Source organism: Polyodon spathula, chromosome 24, assembly GCF_017654505.1.
Source record: "Polyodon spathula isolate WHYD16114869_AA chromosome 24, ASM1765450v1, whole genome shotgun sequence".
NCBI lineage: Eukaryota > Metazoa > Chordata > Actinopteri > Acipenseriformes > Polyodontidae > Polyodon > Polyodon spathula.
Genome location: NC_054557.1, coordinates 25070085 through 25092147, shown reverse-complemented (window position 1 = coordinate 25092147; position 22063 = coordinate 25070085). Strand labels below are relative to the sequence as shown.

The 22063-nt window shown below is 44.6% G+C and overlaps 1 protein-coding gene across 1 annotated transcript in view; it reads left to right on the top strand.

Moving 5' to 3' along the window:
* LOC121298975 (ras/Rap GTPase-activating protein SynGAP-like) overlaps window positions 1-21538 on the top strand; it is a 357605-nt gene extending 336067 nt beyond the window's left edge. The window contains exons 15-19 of the mRNA XM_041226381.1: window positions 10065-10544; window positions 11165-11338; window positions 17360-17571; window positions 18037-18106; window positions 21026-21538. Of these exons, the coding sequence (XP_041082315.1) occupies window positions 10065-10544; window positions 11165-11338; window positions 17360-17571; window positions 18037-18106; window positions 21026-21301 (1212 nt within the window). The 3' untranslated portion in view covers window positions 21302-21538. The remainder of the gene's footprint in view (window positions 1-10064; window positions 10545-11164; window positions 11339-17359; window positions 17572-18036; window positions 18107-21025) is intronic.
* The last annotated feature ends 525 nt before the right edge of the window (window positions 21539-22063 follow it).

The following is a 22063-nucleotide window of genomic DNA, read 5'->3' as shown; positions in this document are numbered from 1 at the left end:
CATCTGGCGGCGGGGTGTTGTACGAACCCAAGCCGATGTCTTTCTTTAGCTAAAACTCTTGTGCACTCAGAGTGCCCTTCTGAGTTCGTTGGCCCAGGATCGTACAAATCCCATTATAAAAAACACCATCTGGGTAAGGCTCAGCAAATGGCGGTCGTGGGTGGTACGAACTCAAAGGAACACATTTTCTTTAGATAAGACTGTTGTGCATCTAAAGAGAGTACTTCCGGGTTCGTTGGCTCAGGATTTGTGGACTTATGGGGTACGATATGAGGATCCCCCCTACTGCGATTTCATATGGCAAAATAGATACAAAAAAATGTCTATTATATATAAGTAGAGGTCAGCTCTCTTAAAAGTCTTTGCATTGTCAGAATATATTGTCTAAATTGCGATTTTGCAGATTTTGCAGAAATCGTGAAATTGAGCCCTAGTCACAGGTCAAAGCAATGTATGCCTTTCTTGTCGATGCATTCACTTTCACGTACAGTGATCCAGCAAAGTCCACGCCTGTAACCTCAAATGGTGGTGCTTCAGTAATTCTGTCTTTTGGTAAGGGAGCTGTCACTTGCTGTCCAGGTTTAACACCGAGCCTTCTGCATATTAAACATTTGGAGATGATGGATTTAGTCAGTTGTCTTGCTCTTAAGATCCAGAATCTCTCTCTCAGTTGTACTAAAGTGTCTCGCAGGCCTGCATACATCACCCTTTCATGTTGATGTTGTACTAACATTTCAGAAAGTCTGTGTTTTGGTAGTAATATCCATGGATGTTGTTGTCTAGCACTGAAGTCTGATTTCTGTAGTCCTATACTTAGTAGTCCAGTAGAATGGCTTCATCGCTCTGATCTCGGAGTCCTTGTTATAGACTGCACTGCCTTCATCTCTTTACTAACACTCTGGGGTTGTGTTACTTGAATCCAATATATTTCAGCTTCCAACAGTTCTTCTGTAGACAGCTGTCCTTGTTTTTCTTCTCTTGTGCATACATTGTGGATAAATCTTTTCATCCATGCTGTGATACGAAACACAGTTCTTATTTTGCTATATTTCTCCAACTCCAGTACCGGTGTTATTGAATCTTCATCACTGCTACTGAGTTGTACAGTGACTTGGTACTGCACCTTCAGCTCTGCATTTATTTTTTCAGCAGGCGTTTCTTCGTCTTGAAGATGTTTCATACATGTATCTAAAGAAGTCAACCACATGGGTCCCATCCACCAAAGCGTGCTTTCCTTCAAGCTGGCTATTGTTTGTGATCTGCAGGATTATGCTTCCTGCTGCAGTGTGACCAGGACAATGGTTCAGTCAGTGACTGAATTTCTGTTACTCTATTAGCTACAAACAGCTTCCATTTCTTTGCTGTACTGCATATCCAGTGTAAAACTATCATAGAGTCTGTCCACATGTGCACTTGCGTCTTCTCCATCTGTAGAGGTTTGGTCGATGCGCTCCCCAGTCTGGCTCCTATCAGTGCTCCTAACAGTTCAAGGCGAGGAAGCATGATTTTGGTATGGACAAGCGGTGTAAATGCGGCAGCTCTAGACACCATAGTTGCTATATGTCAGACAAGTCTGGTGGAAGCTCTTTATCCCAGTCCAATCCTCTTTCCCACATTTCTTGGAAGAGACATTAGGAATTAAAAATTTGTGCTGCAGATTGCAGAACGCTTCTCTTAGTATTCATTTGTGAAGTCAAGAAGAGGTCGCAGGTCAATCACAAAATCGTCCTATTCCTGCCTCCACATGAAACCTAACACTTGCAGCACTGTTCCATGAATTTTCAACTTAGTGGTCAACTGTGTACTCCTACCATCACGCTCTCAGCTCCGGCGAATTTGTCATCCACTTACAAAGTGTCATGCTGGCTGTGAGCAACATTTCTTTAGCCATGTTAATGATGTATTGAGCTTCTTCCTCACTTTCTGAGGTTGCAATAAAGTCATCGACGTAAAGTGACTCCCTTAACATCTTAACAACTTGTGGATGTGACACTTCATATTGTTTCAGATGATGTCGAATGGTAGCCACCAACAAAGATGGGCGAGGGGAAGCTCCAAACAGCACTCTGGTCATTCGCAAAACACGTAGCTTCCTTTCATTGTGTTTAACTGGAGGACCATCTGTCCAAAAGAATCTCACTGCATCTTGATCCTTTTCAGCCAGGGATATCTGCAAAAAAGCCTTGGTGATGTCTGCCATGAAAGCAATTCTATGCTGTCGAAGATGCCTAATAACGATGATCATCACAATCTTCATGTGACGATGCATCAAACACTACTCACCGTTTTGTTGTAGCCTTATCTTCTCTCATGACTGCGTAATGAGGTAAGTAATATGTCACAATTTCAGTGGCTTCATTTAACATATCATCTGCAGCCACTTCTTCTGCCATGACTTGATCAAGATATTCTTGAACCACTCCATTGTACCTGTTGTACAGCGTCATGTCTGTCCTGAACCTTCTCAGTAGGCTGTCAAACCTTTTCTTCGCAACCCTGTAATTGTCTGGTAGGTCTGGTCTCTCATGTTGCCATAGCACCTCAACTTCATATTTGCCAGTTGTTTTGAAACAAAAGTTTCTTCATCCAGGCTGACATGCATAATCCCAACACTTGAAGCAACTGTCATCATATTGGAACTGGTCCTTGTACACCCTGCCTGAAACAACCTGCCAATAATGATCTCCACCGATGAGCACTGCTAGTTCAGAATCTTGTTTATTTTCTTCAGGAAAATCTGCTAGCTGCATCCCTTTCTCTTCTAGCTCTTGTCTTAAGTGCTCACCTGGTACCTTCATCACAGCAGTGCAGACCTGTGGAGTCTCTAACACCTCTATTTCCCCTCTCTGCTGTCTGTCCCAGATGTTCTTAAGGATTAGTTTAACTATTTTGTGTTGAGTCATTACTGGAACATCTGAGCGAAATGTGTGCAGGTTGAGCACACAGGGAGCTTCAGGGCTTTGGCGACATCCTCACTTATAAAGCTTCTCTGACTACTTCCATCTAGCAGGCAATGCACAACCCTTCTGCCCATGCTTTAGCTGTCTGCAGTAGCACAGTCTTCTGCTAGCTGGTGTTCATGGTGACATCACTTGGAATGACAGACGAAATAACAACATCATTGGCACTGTTAGCAACAACAGGGTTTTGTACTTTACTTTGGTCACACATTGTTTTGTGGTGTCTCTTCCCACACGTAGTACATGAAGCACATTTAACCTTGCAGAATTTGGCTATATGTCTGTCCTAGGCACACAAAGCATCTTCCTAATTTTTTCAGTTTTTCTTTTCTGACTGCAACACTCAACTCAGAACAACATTCTGACTTGTGATCTAGCTTGTCACAGAATATGCAGTTTTCACTTGGCTTCGGGCTGGCTGTGTGTAATGCAGCTGCAGATGGCACACTGGGTCTCTTTGCCATTTGTTCAAAGGATGACCTTGTTTCTGGAAGTATTTCTGATTTAGTTTCTTTTTGTGTACGGTTTGCTTTAGTCAAATGCAATGCTCTCTCTCTACTTCCTACTGAAAAAAGCTTATGAGTTCTGACACCTTCCACTCATCATCTGTATCTTTCTGATGACTAAACTCAAGAGCGATGTCATCAGGAATCATCTGTAGTAAAATAGCGCGCAGCAAGCTGCCATACTTGTTAAAACCACACCCATTGCCTCTAAACTGCGTATTTGGATCTCACACTCCTCAGACAGCTGACGCAAAGCTGTTTTTTTTGGTTTCTGGGTAGTAAGTGTTATTTCCTAATTGCTTATGCCTCATAAGTATAGAAAATGGCTATTATTCCCCACAAACTTTGCTTTTGTGACCAGGACAGTGATATTTTGAAATTTACCTATTTTCCAGAACATTCCAGATAGATTCAGTGCTGAGTAAACTTGAAGTAACTTCTAGAACTTTCTAGAACTTTCCAGTAATATAAATAGTAGTATAAATACAGGGGCCTTAAGCCCACCAGTTCAGTTTAGTTCCAGCTGCCTAAGTGGATACATATCTGCATTTTTCTGAGATGGCATCAAGAGGCTGCAATGGTGGCATTCCTGATGGGTCTCCAAGGTGGTTTTACCAAGTTTCCCTGCTATCTTTGCCTTTGGGACAGCAGGGACACCAAGGCGCACTACCACAGGGGGGACTGGCCACAGGGGACCGAGTTCTCTGTGGGGAGGAACAACGTCAAGTGGGAGCCACTGGTGGACCCCCGGAAGGTGCTGATGCCACCACTGCACATCAAATTGGGCCTTATGAAACAATTTGTCAGAGCTCTAGATAAGGAGTCGGCAGCTTTCAAGTACCTTCAAGACTTCTTCCCTAAGCTGTCTGAGGCAAAGGTCAAAGCCGGTGTCTTCGTCGGACCACAGATAAAGAAGATTCTGGAGTGCAATGAATTCCCCAAGAAGCTCACTAGTAAGGAGAAAGCGGCTTGGAACAGCTTTGTCGCAGTGGTTCGGGGCTTCCTGGGCAATCACAAGGCCGAAACTATGTGGAGCTGGTTGAGACTCTGGTGAAGAACTACGGCACAATGGGCTGTAGGATGTCCCTCAAAGTCCATGTCCTTGATGCTCATCTTGATAAATTCAAGGAGAACATGGGAGCGTACTCGGAGGAGCAAGGCGAGTGCTTCCACCAGGATATACTGGACTTTGAACGTCGCTACCAAGGACAGTATAACGAGAACATGATGGGATACTACATTTGGGGGCTGATTCGTGAAAGTGATTTACAGTATAATCATAAATCTCGAAAAACTACTCACTTCTAAATCTTTTGTAGTCATTTTTGTATTACTTTAGTATAAATACATGTTAATTTGGATTCATATGTTGTTTTTTTCTGACTTTATGTGAACGAAAAGACACAAATTCGCCCGTTTTCTTATTGGAAATAGGTACATTTAAAAATATCACTGTCCTGGTCACAAAAGCAAAGTTTGTGGGGAATAATAGACATTTTCTATACTTTTGAGGCATAAGCAATTAGGAAATAACACTTACTACCCAGGAACAAAAATTGTGTTACATAGTGTTATAAGATCTTTGAGTCCAAATCTGTTCTGGGGAATGCCCACTGCCGTGTCATAATTATCATCTGACAGCGTAAGTCCCGCAACCGCCTTTGCAGCTGATCCGTTCAAATATATTTTGAGATAAAACTTTTCCGTTTTAGATAGGCTGTCATTATTATGAACAGCCGTCTCATACTGACTCCAAAATCTTGCCACAAACTGAATTCGCCAGAAAACTTTTCAATAATCAGCTTCGGCAGTTTAACTGTCGGTCTGTTCATTGTCATTCTATCCGTACTAGATGTGCTCAAACGAGCAGCATTACTCACGGCATCCCGCTCTCTGTATAGCTCTGCTAGCGAGCCTCTTCCATAGGATGGCGCTGTCCTTGTAATCCTGGGTGCTTTCGATTTTTGCCTCTAGCTCATCTAGCGGCGTTTCTTTATCCAGGTCTATCAGACTTTACTCCTTTGTTGACAAGAGTGTCAGCAGCTCCCAGAGTTTCTCTATGCCTGGATCCATATTGTTCAGCTTCCCCTCTATGCGGTTCAGCAGCTTCGTTTTAGAGGTAGCCCCGTTTTTGTTTCATTATATCCATGCGTTCGGTCATTTCTTTTTCAATCCCGGGTCCTTTGGCACCAACATATAGCGTAGCTAAAGTCTAAATAATAACAGACAACAAGGTTTCTTTTCTTGGTGAAAACGTTGTTTTATTTTTTCTTTGTAATTGTCACGAACTGTGTTGACCACCTGTATAAAGTATCAAACAAAGAAAAAGTATTTGAGTGAAACTGAGCTCTTAGTTTGTGCAGAAAAAAAAAAAAAAAAAACGTAGAATTCTTTCTCTCTTGTCTTGTTATCTTCTTCCTGTCTGTTCTAGTTCCTTTAAGCAAAGGCTTTTGGTCATTGTAGTCCTTCAATAAACTCGGACTTCTTAACAGAACCTTAAAAAAAGTTACAATACCATGCAGTACCATCTCTTAGATGCATTGAAATGCAATATTGCGCTACACCATTACGAGCAGGTGCAACTGTGTGTGTGAACAGGATAGGAGTGTGCAAGTTGCAACAGAGCACCTGTAGTAGATGCAGATAATGAGTCTAGAAGCACCAATGTCTGGCCCTTTTGGTTTACAAGAAGCAGCTTGTCTTAGACGGACAAAAATGGACTCTTGCGCTATACTTGTAAACAGCCATTTTTTAAATGTTTTTCAGCAGCAGAAAGGGTTAAGAACTCTACTTGTCTGATTTATAGGAAAAAAAGATTCACAAACAGCATTGTGCATTATATGTATACAACTGGGTGTCAAACAAGCAGTGAATGTGCTAGGAGGCTGAAAATTGGTACAGAGTACCTGTAGGATGGGTTCCCAAAGTTTTGGTGATGGATATTACTACCACTGCAACACCAGCAGCTTTGAAATTTATTTGTATTTTATCCTGTGTCTTTGTGCCACAACAGGCTTAGGTTTGAGCACCAATATCATGCTGTCACATCTTACATTGTCCTGGTCACAACAATTAAAGAAGATAATACTGAAATAGATACTCTTCAAACAATACCAATTAAACTTTTTTCTTCAGTAGTGAGGCAAAATGTGTCTTGACTTGTACAACTAACCACTTCACTAAGAGCTGAATGTATGTACAGTGAACTCCACTTAATTTGAATCTCTGGGGATAACACAAATAGTTTGAGATGTGCAAAGTTCGAACTAAACAACAAATTATGTAAATTGTCCCATGGTGTGGACATTTAGAGCTATTTCCATAGTAAATGTGCAGAAATAAAACACAGACGTTACTGTATTTTACCTTGATGTTTTTATTTATTTTTTCTTTCTGAAATCAAGGAAATATTCACACATTTCTATTTAAAGTACAGCATTGATTATTCTTAAATTATCTGCTAGCTACTGTACTGCAGCCTGACTGTACTCTTATTCTGCAGCACTACATTAAAAAGAAATGTCATAGTAACAATTTTAAACTGTAGCCAGGTACTGTTATTACAGTAGTACTTTCCCCAACAAAAGATCCAAGTTGAACACCAAAACTACAATAGTGTACAAAGAACCATTTCCTTATGTAACTGAAGCCGAATAAAGTTTTGTTCTTACAATAATACAATAAAATCTGCAACAGAAAAAGTGCCTGTATCCTGAACCGTAATGTTTCTTGCAGTTGCATAAAGTAATCTAACGTTGTTTGGATGGTACCTTCACGTCTTGATATCACAGTCATTCAGCATCTTCCTCCATAAGTTAAGAAAAGTAGAAGCGCTTTTTCTTTTCTTAGGAGGTTCCACCAAGTCCTCGTGAGCTGCACTTTAGGAACCCCTGCTGTAGTGTTTAGCTGGTTGGTTCCTTTTTCACAGCTTGTCTTAGATGGACGCAAGTCATTGTATTGCATTGTACTTGAAAATGTCCCTTTTTAAATGTTTTTCAGCCATAGAATGATGTAGGAACTCAATTTCTGTAGTGTCAGACTGGTAGTACCTAACTGATTCAAGAGTTTTTGGAATGATTCCTGATTGATTTATAAGAAAAAAAAGAGACTGACAAACAGCATTTTGCTTTATATGCAAAAACGGGCAACTACAAAAGGGTGTCAAGCAAGCTGTGAATGGGCTGGGAGGCTGCTACAGTGTACCTGTGGGACATGCAGATAATGAATCCAGAAGCTCGAGTGTCTAGCTTATTTGGTTCCCTTGCAGTACCTGTCTTTAGATAGCTAAAACCACTGTACCGCTGTATAACTGAATACCCTATAAATATCACTTTTTATTGTGTGTTTGAGGAACACAATCACTTACGAACTTCATTTAAATTGCTGTGCTATCAAAATATCAATGTATAACTTTGTTGAGTATTGTAGTGTTTGCTGGGTATCAAAGGCCACCACTTTTACAAAAGATAAACATTTTAAATGGCACACAATTATGCTGAGATGGGAAGTAAATTTTAACGTAAAAAAAACATTTAGAGTGCACACTATTTTGTATTATTTATACTAACTTTGACGAATAGAAAGCGAATACGACATACGACTGTTTCCAAAGAGATTACCAAATACTTGTCTTTTTAATTCTGTGCAGCCAAATACTTGTAATTAAAAGTTTTAAGAATTAAGGCTACTGTTATTCTGTCCTCAACCAGCAGTTTGTCACCCAAACTGTTGTGACATTAAATTATTTATTAAATGGGGGGGGGGGGGGGGGGGGGGGGGGGTGTTCATCAGATTATTCTCAATTTCATTGCAACTGAGGTACTGTTCGGTTGTGTGAAAATTGTAAAGGGGGACTTGATCTGAATCCTCCAGGTAGAAGGGGTACAGTTTCAAAACAAGGTTGAAAACTCCTGATTTACAGTATAAACTGGAAAATAGATAATAGATAAGGAAAATGTTGACTAATACAATACTATAAGAAAGCCAATAGGAAAGGTCTGATAAACCCCTATTCGTGACTATATATTGATGGACATTACATAAGCAAAATACCACATTATATTTAAGTGAAAGGTTGTGGAAAGCAGATCTTTCTCTCTCTGTCTCTCATTGCAATGTTAAAAATGCCTGCAAGCTTTTCCACTCGTCTGATGACCTATTCATGTGACAGACATGAACCAATGAAAACGTGAGACTGTTATGCGGTTCCATCCCAAAAACCGGGCCTGTGTCACACTCTGCATATCACACTTATACACAGTATTATCTATGATCAAAGACAAATGCAGGAAGCTCACACCAGTGCAGTTATCAAAAACTCCTCATACTACTATAACATACTTTTCTGCATTTGTATTATTTTTTATTTTAAATAATGTTGTAAAGATGTTGCTATCTCTTCCAGTTTTAAGATAGTGAGGTCACTTGTCTTGTAGGGATTTATGTTTCTGTGTATTTAAAAAAATATACAATTTATTCCCATTTGTTGTTTTTTTTTTGTTTCGTTTTTTTAAAATAAAAAATACTGCTTAACTTTGCAACAATGTCATACCCGCCTACGTTTTCTTCTTCCTTTGTGTTCGTTGCTGTAACTTAACATGCAGTCCAAATGAATAATAATAATAATAATAATAATAATAATAATAATAATAATAATAATAATAATAATAATAATAAATGATTTGCAAGCACCGTCTTCTCATCAGTGTTAATAAGTTTTACACTATGTTGACGGATCAGTGGGTGGGCACTGCATGTCTTAAAACGCACTCGATTGGCTATTGCTAGGTAGCTCGTTGTTTCTCTTAACCAATAGGATGTCCAAACAGATATACACAAAGCAGGTGATTGATACCTCCGCGGTGGTGCAGTATTTCTATTCAGAAAATTAAAAAAAAAATTAGTATCCTAAAGCTAGAGGAGTGCTGTGTGTGAGATTTTATGAAGTGAGCGTGTGCGGTGCTGCGAGGCCGGATGTTTTTGGTGCTCAGCACCCGTCAGCATTCGCACAGCTTAGAGGGAACACTGACTGTGACAAAGAGCATTGTGACACTGAAACACTGTGACACTGTGCACCGTGACGCTGAAGCACTGTGACACTGAAACACTGACATTGGGCACGGTGCCACTGTGACACGGAAACACTGTGACACTGAAAAACTGAGACACTGTGACACTGAAACATTGTGACACTGAGACGCTGTGACACTGAAACACAGTGTCACTGAGACACTGAAACACAGACACTGACACTGTGACACTGAGACACTGAAACACAATGACACTGAAACAATGTGACACTGAAAGACTGTGACCCTGAAATACTGTGTCACTGAGACACTGTGACACTGAAACAATGTGACACTGAAGATTGTGACACTGTGACACTGAGATATTATTCTGTTACCCTGAATGTAAAGCGTGTAGAATGTATACAACCTCTCATACAATGTTGCTTCTGATTTGCCAGTTTGGATTCCCTGCAATACCTCACATTTAATTTGAATCCCTCCGAGCTTCCAGTTCAGTGTATGCTTCATGACCATTTCTGTTTCTAAATTCTCTCTCTCTCTCTCTCTCTCTCTCTCTCTCCTCTCAGGAGAACCTGCAGCACATGCTTGGAGGTGGGGGTGGTGTTGGGGGAGGCTCTGGCTCTGTGATGGGGACGCCCCCCTCCTCCTCTCAGCCCCAGCGCAGACTCCTGGAGCAGCAGCCTTCCACCATCCTGCCTCCCCCCTCCTCCTCCACAGCGCTGCACAGGAGCAAGACCCAACAGCTGTCTGTGAGCTCCGCCCAGCCGACCTCCCTGCAGCAACAGCCCCAGCCCCTGCCCAAGCAGCACAGCCAGGCTCGGCCAGCCAGTGGGAAGCTGCTCCAGTCTCCAGAACCAGCCTTCGGGCCCCAGCTGGGCCGAGCTGGGCCTAGGCAGCAGCTCTCAGTGAAAGATGCTTCCCCGCAGGCTCAGGGGTCAGGTCTGACTCACCAGCAGAACTCTGTCAGGGAAACCCAGAACAGCTCACAGCAACCACAGCCACAGCAGCAGGGTCCGCAACACCTCAAACCAGCCATCAGCAAACAAGTGAGCCTGACCACATTTCACACTCTCCCCTTTACCCCTCCTCTTAGTACCCTCCTCTGTCTACCCCTCCTCTCTCTACTTCTTCCTCCCTCTATCCCTCCTCTTACTTTCTACCCATCTTCTTACTACCCTACTCTTACTACCCTCCTCTCTGTCCATCTCCTCTCTCTACACCTCCTCTCACTACTGCTCTTGTTACTCTTTCTCAGTTTTCAACCAGGCTGTAGTCGACCTCAGGAGGGTTTTTATTATTGGTCATTCTGTTTTTCTGTTATACAGCACAGTATAGTAGAGTACAGAGCAGTACAGTAGAGTACAGAGCAGTATAGAGCAGTACAGTAGAACACAGAGCAGTACAGTAGAGTACAGAGCAGTACATTAAAGTACAGAGCAGTGCAGAGCAGTTCAGTAGAGCACAGAGCAGTACAGTAGAGGACAGAGCAGTACAAAGCCGTACAGTAGAGCACAGAGCAGTATAAAGTAGTACAGTAGAGTACAGAGCAGTACAGTAGAGTACAGAGCAGTATAAAGCAGTACAGAGCAGTATAGTATATCATATTTGACTCTCACTATATTATTGTCAAGCAGCACAGTAATGTTCTTCTTCTTGCCCCTGCCAGGGCTCCCACTCACCTTCGACCCTTAACCCCCCAACCCCGGCCTCAGAGCGCACAGTCGCCTGGGTGTCCAACATGCCACACCTATCAGCAGACATCGAGAGGTCACACATCGACAGAGAGGAGTTCAAACTGAAGGAGTATTCAAAGAGCATGGATGAGTCTCGACTAGACAGGGTGAGTGTGAGGGAGGGTGTGCCCTTATTGCGACCAACATTCTTTCTGTTTCTCTCTCTCTCTCTCTCTCTCTCTCGTGGAGGATTGTGGGAAGGGCTTGCAGAGAGATGGAACGCCGGTGCGGTAGGACCGGGAAATTTAAAATTTTATTTATTTATCTATTTATTTATTTATTTATTTATTTATTTAGTTTGATAGTTACTTAGTTGTTCTTTTTGGGTGTTTGTTTGTTCGTAGGTTCGTGGTGTATGTGTGTGTTTGTTTGTTTGTTGGGTGGTGGTGTGTGTTTGGAGATCCCGTTATGGGGTCTCGTTCAGGAGGGCTGGGGGCTCTCACCTGCCGACATGGAGTCCATTGCCTGCCTGACCCCGGGGTTTCGGTGGAGGAGTGCCTGCTGGCAGTAGGAGAGGTGGTGGGGTTTGAGAAAATTATGTTGGCGTCAAGAATGAATAAAGCGCTGGTAATATTTTTAGTGGAGGTGTCTCTGGTACACAAGCTGGTAGAGGAAGGATTTACAATGAAAGGTGAATTTGTTCAGGTTTCCCCTCTAGTAACCCCGGTTACGAAAGTTATTATTTCTAATGTGCCTCCGTTTTTAAAAAATGAGCAATTAGAAAAGAATTTAGCTCGTTTTGGTAAACTGGTGTCCCCGATTAAGGGAATCCCGCTGGGGTGCAAAAATAACAGTGTTAGGCACGTCATGTCATTTAGAAGGCAGGCGTTTGTCTTACTAAATGATCTTAATCAAGTCATTAATGTTGCCTGGAATTTTAACGTGGAAGGGATGAATTGTGTGGTTTTTGTCAGTTCCGAAACGATGAGGTGTTTTTACTGTGGAGAACAGGGACACCAGAGGAAAGCCTGCCCGAGAAAGGAGGCTAGAGCGGAGACAGGGCAGGATCAGGGCGATGCTGGCGGGGAGGAAGTCGGGGGTGTTGGGGGTGAGCGGGAGGAAGAGTCGGCTCCTGCACCGCAGCCGCAGAGCGAGCCCGTGCTGACCGAGGAGGGGGCGATCCAGAAGGAAACCGGAGCAGAACCACCAACACCACGGCCTCGCACAAAGAGACCCAGCCGCAGCCTGTCACTGACAGGTTTGGAGGATAATACCGCTACTACTGAGAATGGTGAAGAATCATTCAAGGTAGTAGCGAAAAAGACCCGATTTCAACGGAAGGCTGCAGAGCTGCCGGATGGCAGAGCGCAGCCAGTGCAGAACTCCGAACCCGTGCAGACAGGGAGACTGCGGGCTCCAGGCGGGGCGTCAGTCCCTCCCAACGCGGAGGAAGAGAGCACAGCGCAGGGTGAGCCGGGCGCGGTGCAAGACTCTCCGCTAGCTGAATCTCAGCCGCCTGAAATAGTGACGGCTGTGGCAGAGACCGGTGTCGAGGAGTCGGAGGGAGCTGCGGAGGAGCGGATTCTCGGGGGCGAGCGAGAGGACAGCGCGGATGAGATGGAGGGGGAGCTCTCTGACTCCTCGCTTATCTCAGACATCCCTGATAGCCAACCCGTCAGTAAGAAAAAGTTATACACGCTTGAGCAGGTAAATGATTTTATGATAGAAACAAAAGGGAAAAGGGGAGTAGAAATAGAGAGTTTTTTCCCTGATCTAAGGTTATTTCTCCACTCCGCTCACGTTATAACAAGGAAAGCCACAATAGAAGAATTTGATCAGCCAAAACGTTATAGATTAAAAAAAATTGTTCAGAAAATTAAAAAGGATCTTAAAAGTGGTTCAAAATCTCTTGTTTAAAAATGGCTGTGTTTTATGAAACTTCTTTTATTACTTGTTTTAGTGTGTTAGTTTTTTTAGCTATGATGGAAAGGTGCGTTTTTATTTCTTTTAATCTAAACGGCTGCAGACAGTCTTTTAAGAGGGCGCAGCTAGTCGAGTTTTTAGAGCAGAAGCAGGCGGGGGTGGTGTTTCTGCAGGAAACGCACTCGGATCAGGAGAATGAGGAGGCGTGGCGAGCGGAGTGGAAGGGGCTGTGCGTGATGAGTCACGGCGCTAGTACTAGTGCAGGAGTAGCCGTGCTTTTTAAACCCAGCCTGGGGGCAGTTTTACTAGATATGGATGAAATCGAGAAAGGGAGGATTTTAAAAGTAAGAGCTAGGCTGGGCAGTACAGTGTATGTTTTTATTAATATTTATGCCCCCAATAGAGGGGGGGAACGAATTTTATTTTTTAAGAAATTAAAGCAAGCTCTTTTTAATATTAATAATAATGATGTGGTGGTAGTAGGAGGAGATTTTAATTGTACTGTTAATTTTAATATTGATAGAAATAATGATGAACCACACCCTCAGTCCTCCAGAGAGTTGGCTGCATTGTTAGAGTCCAGTGACCTGGTTGACATATGGAGATGCCTGCACCCCAGTTCAAGACAATACACCTGGTCTCAGTATCACACAGACTGTGTATATAGAGCAAGACTAGACCGGTTTTATACTTCTAAAAATGATTTAAATAAATTTATCAAAGCAAGAATCATCCCCAGTAGTCTCTCTGACCACCACTGTCTATTAATTACAGTAATAATTCAATCAGAACCCCACAGAGCATCTTACTGGCATTTCAATGTAAAATTATTACAAGATGTAAAATTCAAGCAACAATTCAAACTTTTTTGGATAATTTGGAAAAAAGAAAAAGCACAATATAAAGATTTAAGACAGTGGTGGGACATTGGCAAAATACAAATTAAATGTTTTTGTCAACAATATACTATAAATGCAACCAGGTCACTGAACACAGCCGTGAGAGAACTGGAGTCCAAAATCCTCCTCCTAGAGGAAAGTTTAAATTCAGAATTTAAAGAACAGACCCTGGAGAACCTAAAAGAGCAGAAAATCGCGCTGGGGAGCTTGCTGAAGGAAAGAGTGAAGGGGGCGATTGTGCGTTCCAGATTCATGGAGTTGAGAGACATGGATGCCCCCACTAGTTTCTTCTTCAACCTGGAGAGGAGAGAGCAGACAGTAGACAGCTGTGTTGTATCAGGACTCCTGGTGGGAAAGAACTGCACACCCGGGAGGAAATCAGCAGAGAGGCGGTGCGTTTTTACAAGGAACTTTATAATAAAGAACTGTGCAACATAGAGGACACTGAGCGGCTGCTCCAGGGGTTACCCAGCCTCAGTGAGAAGGAGCAGATTCAGCTGGACGCACCGCTGACCCACCAGGAGATGACCGCCGCTGTCAAGCAGCTCTCCAGCGGAAAGGTTCCCGGGATCGATGGACTGCCAGCAGAATTTTATAATAATTTCTGGGATATAATGGGGGAGGATTTGCTCCAGGTTCTGAGAGAGAGCCTCAGCCACAAGGAACTGCCTCTTAGCTGCCGTAGGGCAGTGGTTACACTGCTGCCCAAGAAGGGAGACCTTTGCCAGCTTAAAAATTGGAGACCTGTGTCAATTTTATGTTCTGATTTAAAGATTTTATCCAAAACAATCGCTAATAGATTAAAAAGTGTTATTGGAACTGTAATACATATGGATCAAACATATTGTATACCGGGTCGCTCTATTTTTGATAACTTGTTTTTTATTCGAGATTTTTTAACTGTAAGTGATATTTGTGATTTTAATCAAGAGAAGGCTTTTGACAGAGTCGACCACACCTACCTCTTTCATACACTGGAAGCCTTCGGGTTCGGTTCTGGTTTTATTTCTTATATTCGGCTTTTATGTTCCAACATTTTTAGTATTTTAAAGATCAACAATGGGCTGAGTCAGCCCTTCCCAGTGTGCAGGGGTATAAGGCAGGGCTGTGCCCTGTCTGGTATGCTGTATTCACTGGTTATAGAGCCTCTGCTGCACCTGCTGAGGGTCAGGTTATCTGGATGGACAGTGCCCTCCTCGCCCTCCACACCCTCCTCTGCCACAGTGAAGGTGTCTGCCTACGCAGACGATGTGACTGTGTTTGTGAGTGGGGATGCAGATGTCCAAGCGCTGCAGCAGACTCTAAATGAGTTCCAGAGAGCATCTTCTGCCAGAGTAAACTGGGCAAAATGTGATACCTTCCTGTCAGGCAGCTGGGATGAGGGCACCCCTCCTGTCCTGCCTGAGGGGCTGAAATGGAACAGAACAGGTATTAAAGTGTTGGGGGTGCACCTCGGAACAGAAAACTACATGAAAAAGAACTGGGAGGGTTTGTTGGACAGGGTGAGGGGGCGGCTGCAGAGGTGGAAGGGACTGCTGGCTCAACTGTCCTTCAAGGGCCGGGTGCTTGTTATTAATAATCTGGTGGCCTCTAGCTTGTGGCATAAGCTGGTATGCCTGGACCCACCCCAGGGCCTGGTGAAGGAGATCCAGAGAGTGTTGCTGGAGTTCTTTTGGAGCGGGAGACACAGTTTGAGGCCGGCAGTCCTCTACCTCCCTAGTGATGAGGGGGGGCAGGGGCTAGTCAGCATTGCCAGCAGGGTGGCAGCCTTCAGACTGCAGGCGGTTCAGAGACTCCTGTACACTGAGGAGGAGGCTCATTGGAAGAGGCTGGCCTGTTTCCTTCTCAATAGATTTGGGGGGCTGGGGTTAGGAAAACACCTGTTTTTAATTGAGAACACCAGTTTTAGTAAAGCAGGACTTCCTCCTTTTTATCAAAGTATTTTAAAAGCCTGGCAGCTGGTGAGGGTGGAAAGGGATGTGGAGTCCTTGACAGGGCAGGACCTGTTTGAGGAGCCCCTATTTTTTAATCCACTCTTTCCAGTTAAGTTCCTCCAGTCGATGACGCTCTGTGCCAGTTTTTTAAAAGCAGGTGTAACCAGGATGGTCCACCTGTTAAACCTTGAGCTCTCCTGCTGGCTAACTGCCTCCCAGCTAACTGCACAGCTAGGCTGGCACTCAGAGAGGCTTGCAGAAAGACTGATGGGTGAGTTGAGGGGCTGCCTCTCCCCGCGGCTCAAGGCAGTCCTGAGGAAGGAGCTGTCTAGAGGCACAGAGCAGAGACAGCTTTCCTTATTTCCAGGGATGATCGTGTCACCAGCAGTAGGTGAGGAAGGTGAGGGCGGTGGAGAGAATGGAGGGACTTTGCTTAAATTGCAGAATGTGGAGGAAATTATCTTTCACACAATGAATGGAAAACATATATACAAATTGTGTGTTAAAGCCACAGAGTATAGTAGGCTAAGGGGTCTGGTAGACTCTAAGTGGCGAGCTTACTTGGCTGTAGAGGAGGGGCACAGGCCGGTGTGGAGGGTGCTGTACAAGCCGCCTCTCGCCAAGAGAGTGGGGGACCTGCAGTGGAAGATTCTACACTGCATTGTGTCCACAGGCAGGTTTCTCCATAGAGTGGACCCCAGCATCAGTGAGCAGTGCGCTTTTTGCTCAGCAGAGGAAACTCTCTTTCATGCCTACAGTGAGTGTTGCGGCCACTTTTTAATTTACTGCAGGGAATCCTGAATAATTTAGGGGTCGTTTTTAGTAAGGAGCTTTTTATTTTTGGGGTTCTATACAGTTTTAAAATGAAAAACAGGTGTGTTCTTATTAATTTTTTAATTGGACAGGCAAAATTGGCTATTTTAAAGACAAGGAAAAATCAACTCTCTGGTTCTGGACTGACCAGTTTAGTGGTTCAGTTCAGGGTGCTCGTGGTCAGCCAGATTAGAGTAGAGTTTGAGTATTTTAAACTGGTCAGTAACCTGGAGGACTTTCAGGAGAGGTGGTGTGTGGGAGACACCTTGTGTGCTGTGAGTGAGGAGGGGGAGCTCCAGTTTTTGTTCTAATTTTATTTAATTTTTGTTTTACAGTGTTTTATTTTGGCTTTTATCTGTTTTCAACAAAGAAAAAAACACTGTTTAATATTGATTTTTTAATGATCCTTTTATTTTGTTTAAAATCTGTTTTTAAGGAGAACACGATGTATTTTAGGATTTTTTAAATTTTGCTCAGGCAGTAGGAATCTTAACTTTTGTTGTGTTTTACCTTTATTTGAATTTTAATGGATTTTATTTGGAATATTTAAATAAAGGATCTTAAAAGTCAAAGTCTCTCTCTCTCTCTCTCTCTCTCTCTCTCTCTCTCTCTCTCTCAGGTGCGGGAGTATGAGGACGAGATCCACTCCCTGAAAGAGAGGCTGATGATGTCACACAAGAAGCTGGAGGAGTATGAGCAGCGGCTGATGTCACAGGAAGAGCAGACCAGTAAGATCCTGATGCAATACCAGAATAGACTGGAGAACAGCGAGAGGAAACTGAGGATGCAACAGCAGGAAAAGGACTCACAGATCAAAGGAATCATCAACAGGTAAGAGCGAGGCGAGGGAAGAGGGATGGGGAGCGAGTGGAGAGGGGAGAGGAGGAGAGAGATGGGAGACTGAGAGAAGAGGAGGGGAGAGAGGAGGAAAGGAGAGGAGGGGAAGGGGAGACGGAAGAGGTAAGAGAGGGGAGACAGAAGGGAGAAGAGGTGAGAGAGAGAGGAGAGTGGATGATTGAGAGGATAGAGTGGAGAGGATGGAAAGGAGAGTGAAAAGAGGATGGGGATGGAGAAGAGAGTGAGAAGATGGAGAGAAGGAGAAAGTGAGGAGAGGATGGAGAGAAGGATAGAGTAAAAAGAGGATGGGGATGGAGAGAAGGAGAGTGAAGAGATGATGGAGAGGAGAGAGTGAGGAGAGGATGGGAGAAGGAGAGTGAAGAGAGGATGGAGAGAAGGACAGTCAGCCCTGCTCACGTGCTAATAATTTTCTCTGTTTCATTAACCCTTGCTGGCCAGGCTGATGGCAGTGGAAGACGAGATCCGCAAAGACCATGTGCCGACCCCGCCCCGCATGCTCGATGCTCAGGTGGAAATTACAATTTCATTACTCTCTGTATCATGACTGCTTCTGATGTGTCAGTGTGTGTGTGTGTATGTGTATCTCAGTGTGTGTTAGTGTCAGTTTGTCTCATTGTGTTTCTCAGTGTGTCTATGTATGTGTGTCAGTGTGTGTGTCAGTGTGTCTCTGTGTGTGTGTGTCAGTAAGTCCGTGTGTGTAATTCATTATTGTATGTGTATATATCACACAGTTTACATGCTCATGCTTGTAAATGTATGTTTATACATGTGTACTGTATGTATTGCTGCCCGGTATATAGGGTTTACATACATTGTTTCTGTGGATGTTCACTATGAGAATTCTTGTGTCCAGACATGTCTGTACAATGTCTGCATGCTGTGCCGCTGCTGCTACACGCATGTCAGGTGTGTTGCATGCACGTGCAGACCCCCTCTCTCTGTCTTTATGTACCGGATCTAATTACCCCCCATTGCAGTGTCACTGTTTATCCATCTTATAAACAGGTATCAACATAATTCTCTTACTGGAGAGCAGTTTCTCTTTCTTATTTGGCTCCTTTTCTCCTGGCACTAGAGCAAGGATTTGGAGCCAGGTAAGAAACGGGCATGTTCTCATCTCTGGGGCTTCCCTGCACTTCCTTCCTATGTGTGACTGGGAGAATTGTACTGGGAGCACAGCACAGAGACAGGGCTTTTAATAATCTGTCACAGAGGAGTGGAAACAGAGACACTGACATGCCCCTCATCATAGCTGAGCCCTGCACGCATCAGGTGTGTGTGTGTGTGTGGGACAGGTGTGTTCTCCTGCATGCCGAGCTGTGGTGCATTTGCGTACCCCCCACTGTGTTGTGTCACACGTGTTGCATGTGTGTGTTAATTCGCTGACTGACCTTCTCTTTCCTGAGGTTTCTGAACAGTGGAAACTCTCATTCCCCCCCCTGTATGATGACGAGATACGGTGATTTCCCTAGGCGAGGCGACCCTCGATAATACCTCGGCGCGCAGCGCCACGCCCACACAGGTAATAAACACGCACTCACACGCACATGCATACGTACATGTACTCTCTCACACACACATACACACGAAGTACAAAATACGTCCAAATGCACACAAAAGACCAGCACACATGCATATTCACATGCCTTATAGGTAACATACATGTCTACACACACAAGGCAGAGTCAGCACACAGGCAAGCAAACACAAACCACACAGAGCTAATTAACACACATACACACAGACTGCGCATTTTTATCTGACATCATCACACTACTCCTCCAATCAGAAAGCCCCCTGGGGAGTAACACTGCCTCAGTGAGTGGAGAAGTGAAATATTCCTGCACACGCTAATGATTCAGCAACCACATGCTAACTACACGCTAATCACTCAGCAACCACATGATAGACATGCTAATCACTCAGCAGCCACACACTAACTACATGCTAATCACTCAGGAACCACATGATAATGACACACTAATGAGTCAGCAACCACATACTAACTACACATTAACCACTCAGCAATCACATGCTAACTACATGCTAACTGCACACTGATCACTCAGGAATCACATGTCAATCACATGCTTACCACTCAGCAATCACATGCCAACGACATGCTACTGTTCTGCGTTCTGGAAAATCTCCGTATCCCGCCACACTAACATGCATGCGGGGAAGTGGGGCTGGATATGGGGTATTTGATTGTTACTTCGTTTCCTCCTCCAGCTTTGTGCTAGTGTTGTCTGTAGCCGGTTTTCACTAACCGCAGTAGGTGTTTTTGTTTGTTTCCTGTTGCCTGTCTTTCCTCATACTGTAAAACAACACTGTGTACTAATATGTCCAAACATTGCACTCACCCTCTACAAGCAAGAAGAGCCACTCCTGTTGCAGCAGAGTACTGTCAGAGCTTCAGCAGCACAGACTGCACAGTGCACAGCAGACACTGTAGCCCAGGCACCAAGCATCAGAGCCACGAGCCTGCTGAAGGGCTCCGGTCTCACTGAGCTCCACTTCTTCCAGCAAAGGCTCAAGGGAAGCTCAGGAGAGAGGGGCCTCACAGGCCTGGGCTGGGGGAGATGACAGTGTGTCCCACAGCATAGCACTCACACAGGGGCTGTTAGAGCAGGAGATATGACAGTGTGTCCCACAGCATGGCACTCACACTGGGGCTGGAGTGTAGCTCTCCTGGAGGAGGTTAGGAATCTTCTGCCCCGTGGCTCTCCCGGAGCTACAGGAGGTAGAGGGGGAGCAGACCTCACCGCTCCTCCACAGGAAGGCCACCAGAATGAAGCTGTGCTGCTGCTGCCACTATAGCTTCAATATAGATGAGTGATGGCTAGTGAATTATAAAACTTAAGGAGCCGACATGGCTGATGATCCAGGACAAACTAAAAAGCAGAGAGGCAGTACAAGATGTGAGTGTCGGAGTCTGCGATTAGCTTCTCTACAGACACTGATTCTTCATTAAAAGCAGTCAGGTGAGAAGTGTCCCCCTGTGGCTAGCACACTGAAGAACTTCACCCTGTTCCTCAGTGTCTCCCCTCAGATAGCAGGCTTGTCTGTCAGACTGCAAGATGTTCTGATGGGTCTGGATGGATTAGCCTTTAAAGCACGAGAGTGCATGTAACTCCATAGTTGATAAGTCTCTTTCTCTCTCCCTCGCCCTCCCTCTCTTTCTCCTTCTCCCCCTCTCTCTACCTCTCCCTCCCCCTCTCCTCTCCCTCTCTATCCCTCTTCCCTCTCTCTATCCCTCTCCCTCGTATCTCCCACCTCTCCCCCTCCCTCTTCTCTCCCACCTCTCTCCCTCTCTTTATCCCTCTCCCCTCTCCCTCTTCTCTCCCTCTCTCTCTCTCTCTCTCTCTCTCTCTCTCTCTCTCCCCCCCCCCCCCCCCCCCCCCCCTCACCCTCCCCCACCTCACAGGATGAGCAGTTTTCCCCCCTGGGTTCTTCAAACGCCCGTGTGATAGCAGCTCTCCAGGGTAAAGAGCGGAGTGGATCGGGACTGGGATTGGGAATGGGAGGAGCTTCGCCTTCACAGGAGCCATGGAATGGGATGACATCATCATCAGGGGCAGGGCTGCAGCTGCCCCCACTGCCCCCCCCACGCCTGCACATCACAGAGAATGGAGAGTTCCGGAACACAGCGAGCTATCCTAGTGGTCCGAGCAGTCAGGGGGCTGCAGCGGCCGATCACTAGCCAGGGGTCCCACCCCGTCTCCACTCAGCACAGAGCCTTAATACCAGGGAGGACTGAGTGGAACAGCCCCCTCCCCTCCCCTCTCCTCCTTCAGCACAATGCAACAAGAACGATATCCCACAGCATCAAACACAGAGCTGAACTGAGCTGTTCCTCATTAAACAAGTGATACACACACTGACACACAAACCAAGACACTGACACACACACTAAGACACTGACACACAAACTGAGACACCGACACACTGACACACACAGTGACACACACACCAACATACTGACACACTAACACACACACCAGCACAATGATACACACACCGATCACTGACACACACTGGACACACAGTGACAACACACTGACACAGTGACACAGACACACTCACACACACACTGACACTCACTGACACACACACTCACTGACACACACACTGACATGCTGACACACACCCCAACCCAACCCAACCTGACCTGGGCTGGTGTGCCCCAAACTAGCAAGCAACAGAGCTTCAGTACAATATAGCTGTGGCCAAACATTTTGCATCACCCTATAAATTAACTCATACTGCTTCCTAATGTCAAATGAAACCTGCAGAATAATGTTACGTTAACATACTGAATTACACTTCACTGTGTAGTTTTCCATATACTTAAATAAAAAACTGACAAAAATGGAAAGAGGTGACATTTTGAATTCTCACATGAAATACTAATGTGCTACTACTATGGCTTCCAGTAGACTTTTGCGATCTCATCTTGTAGTTT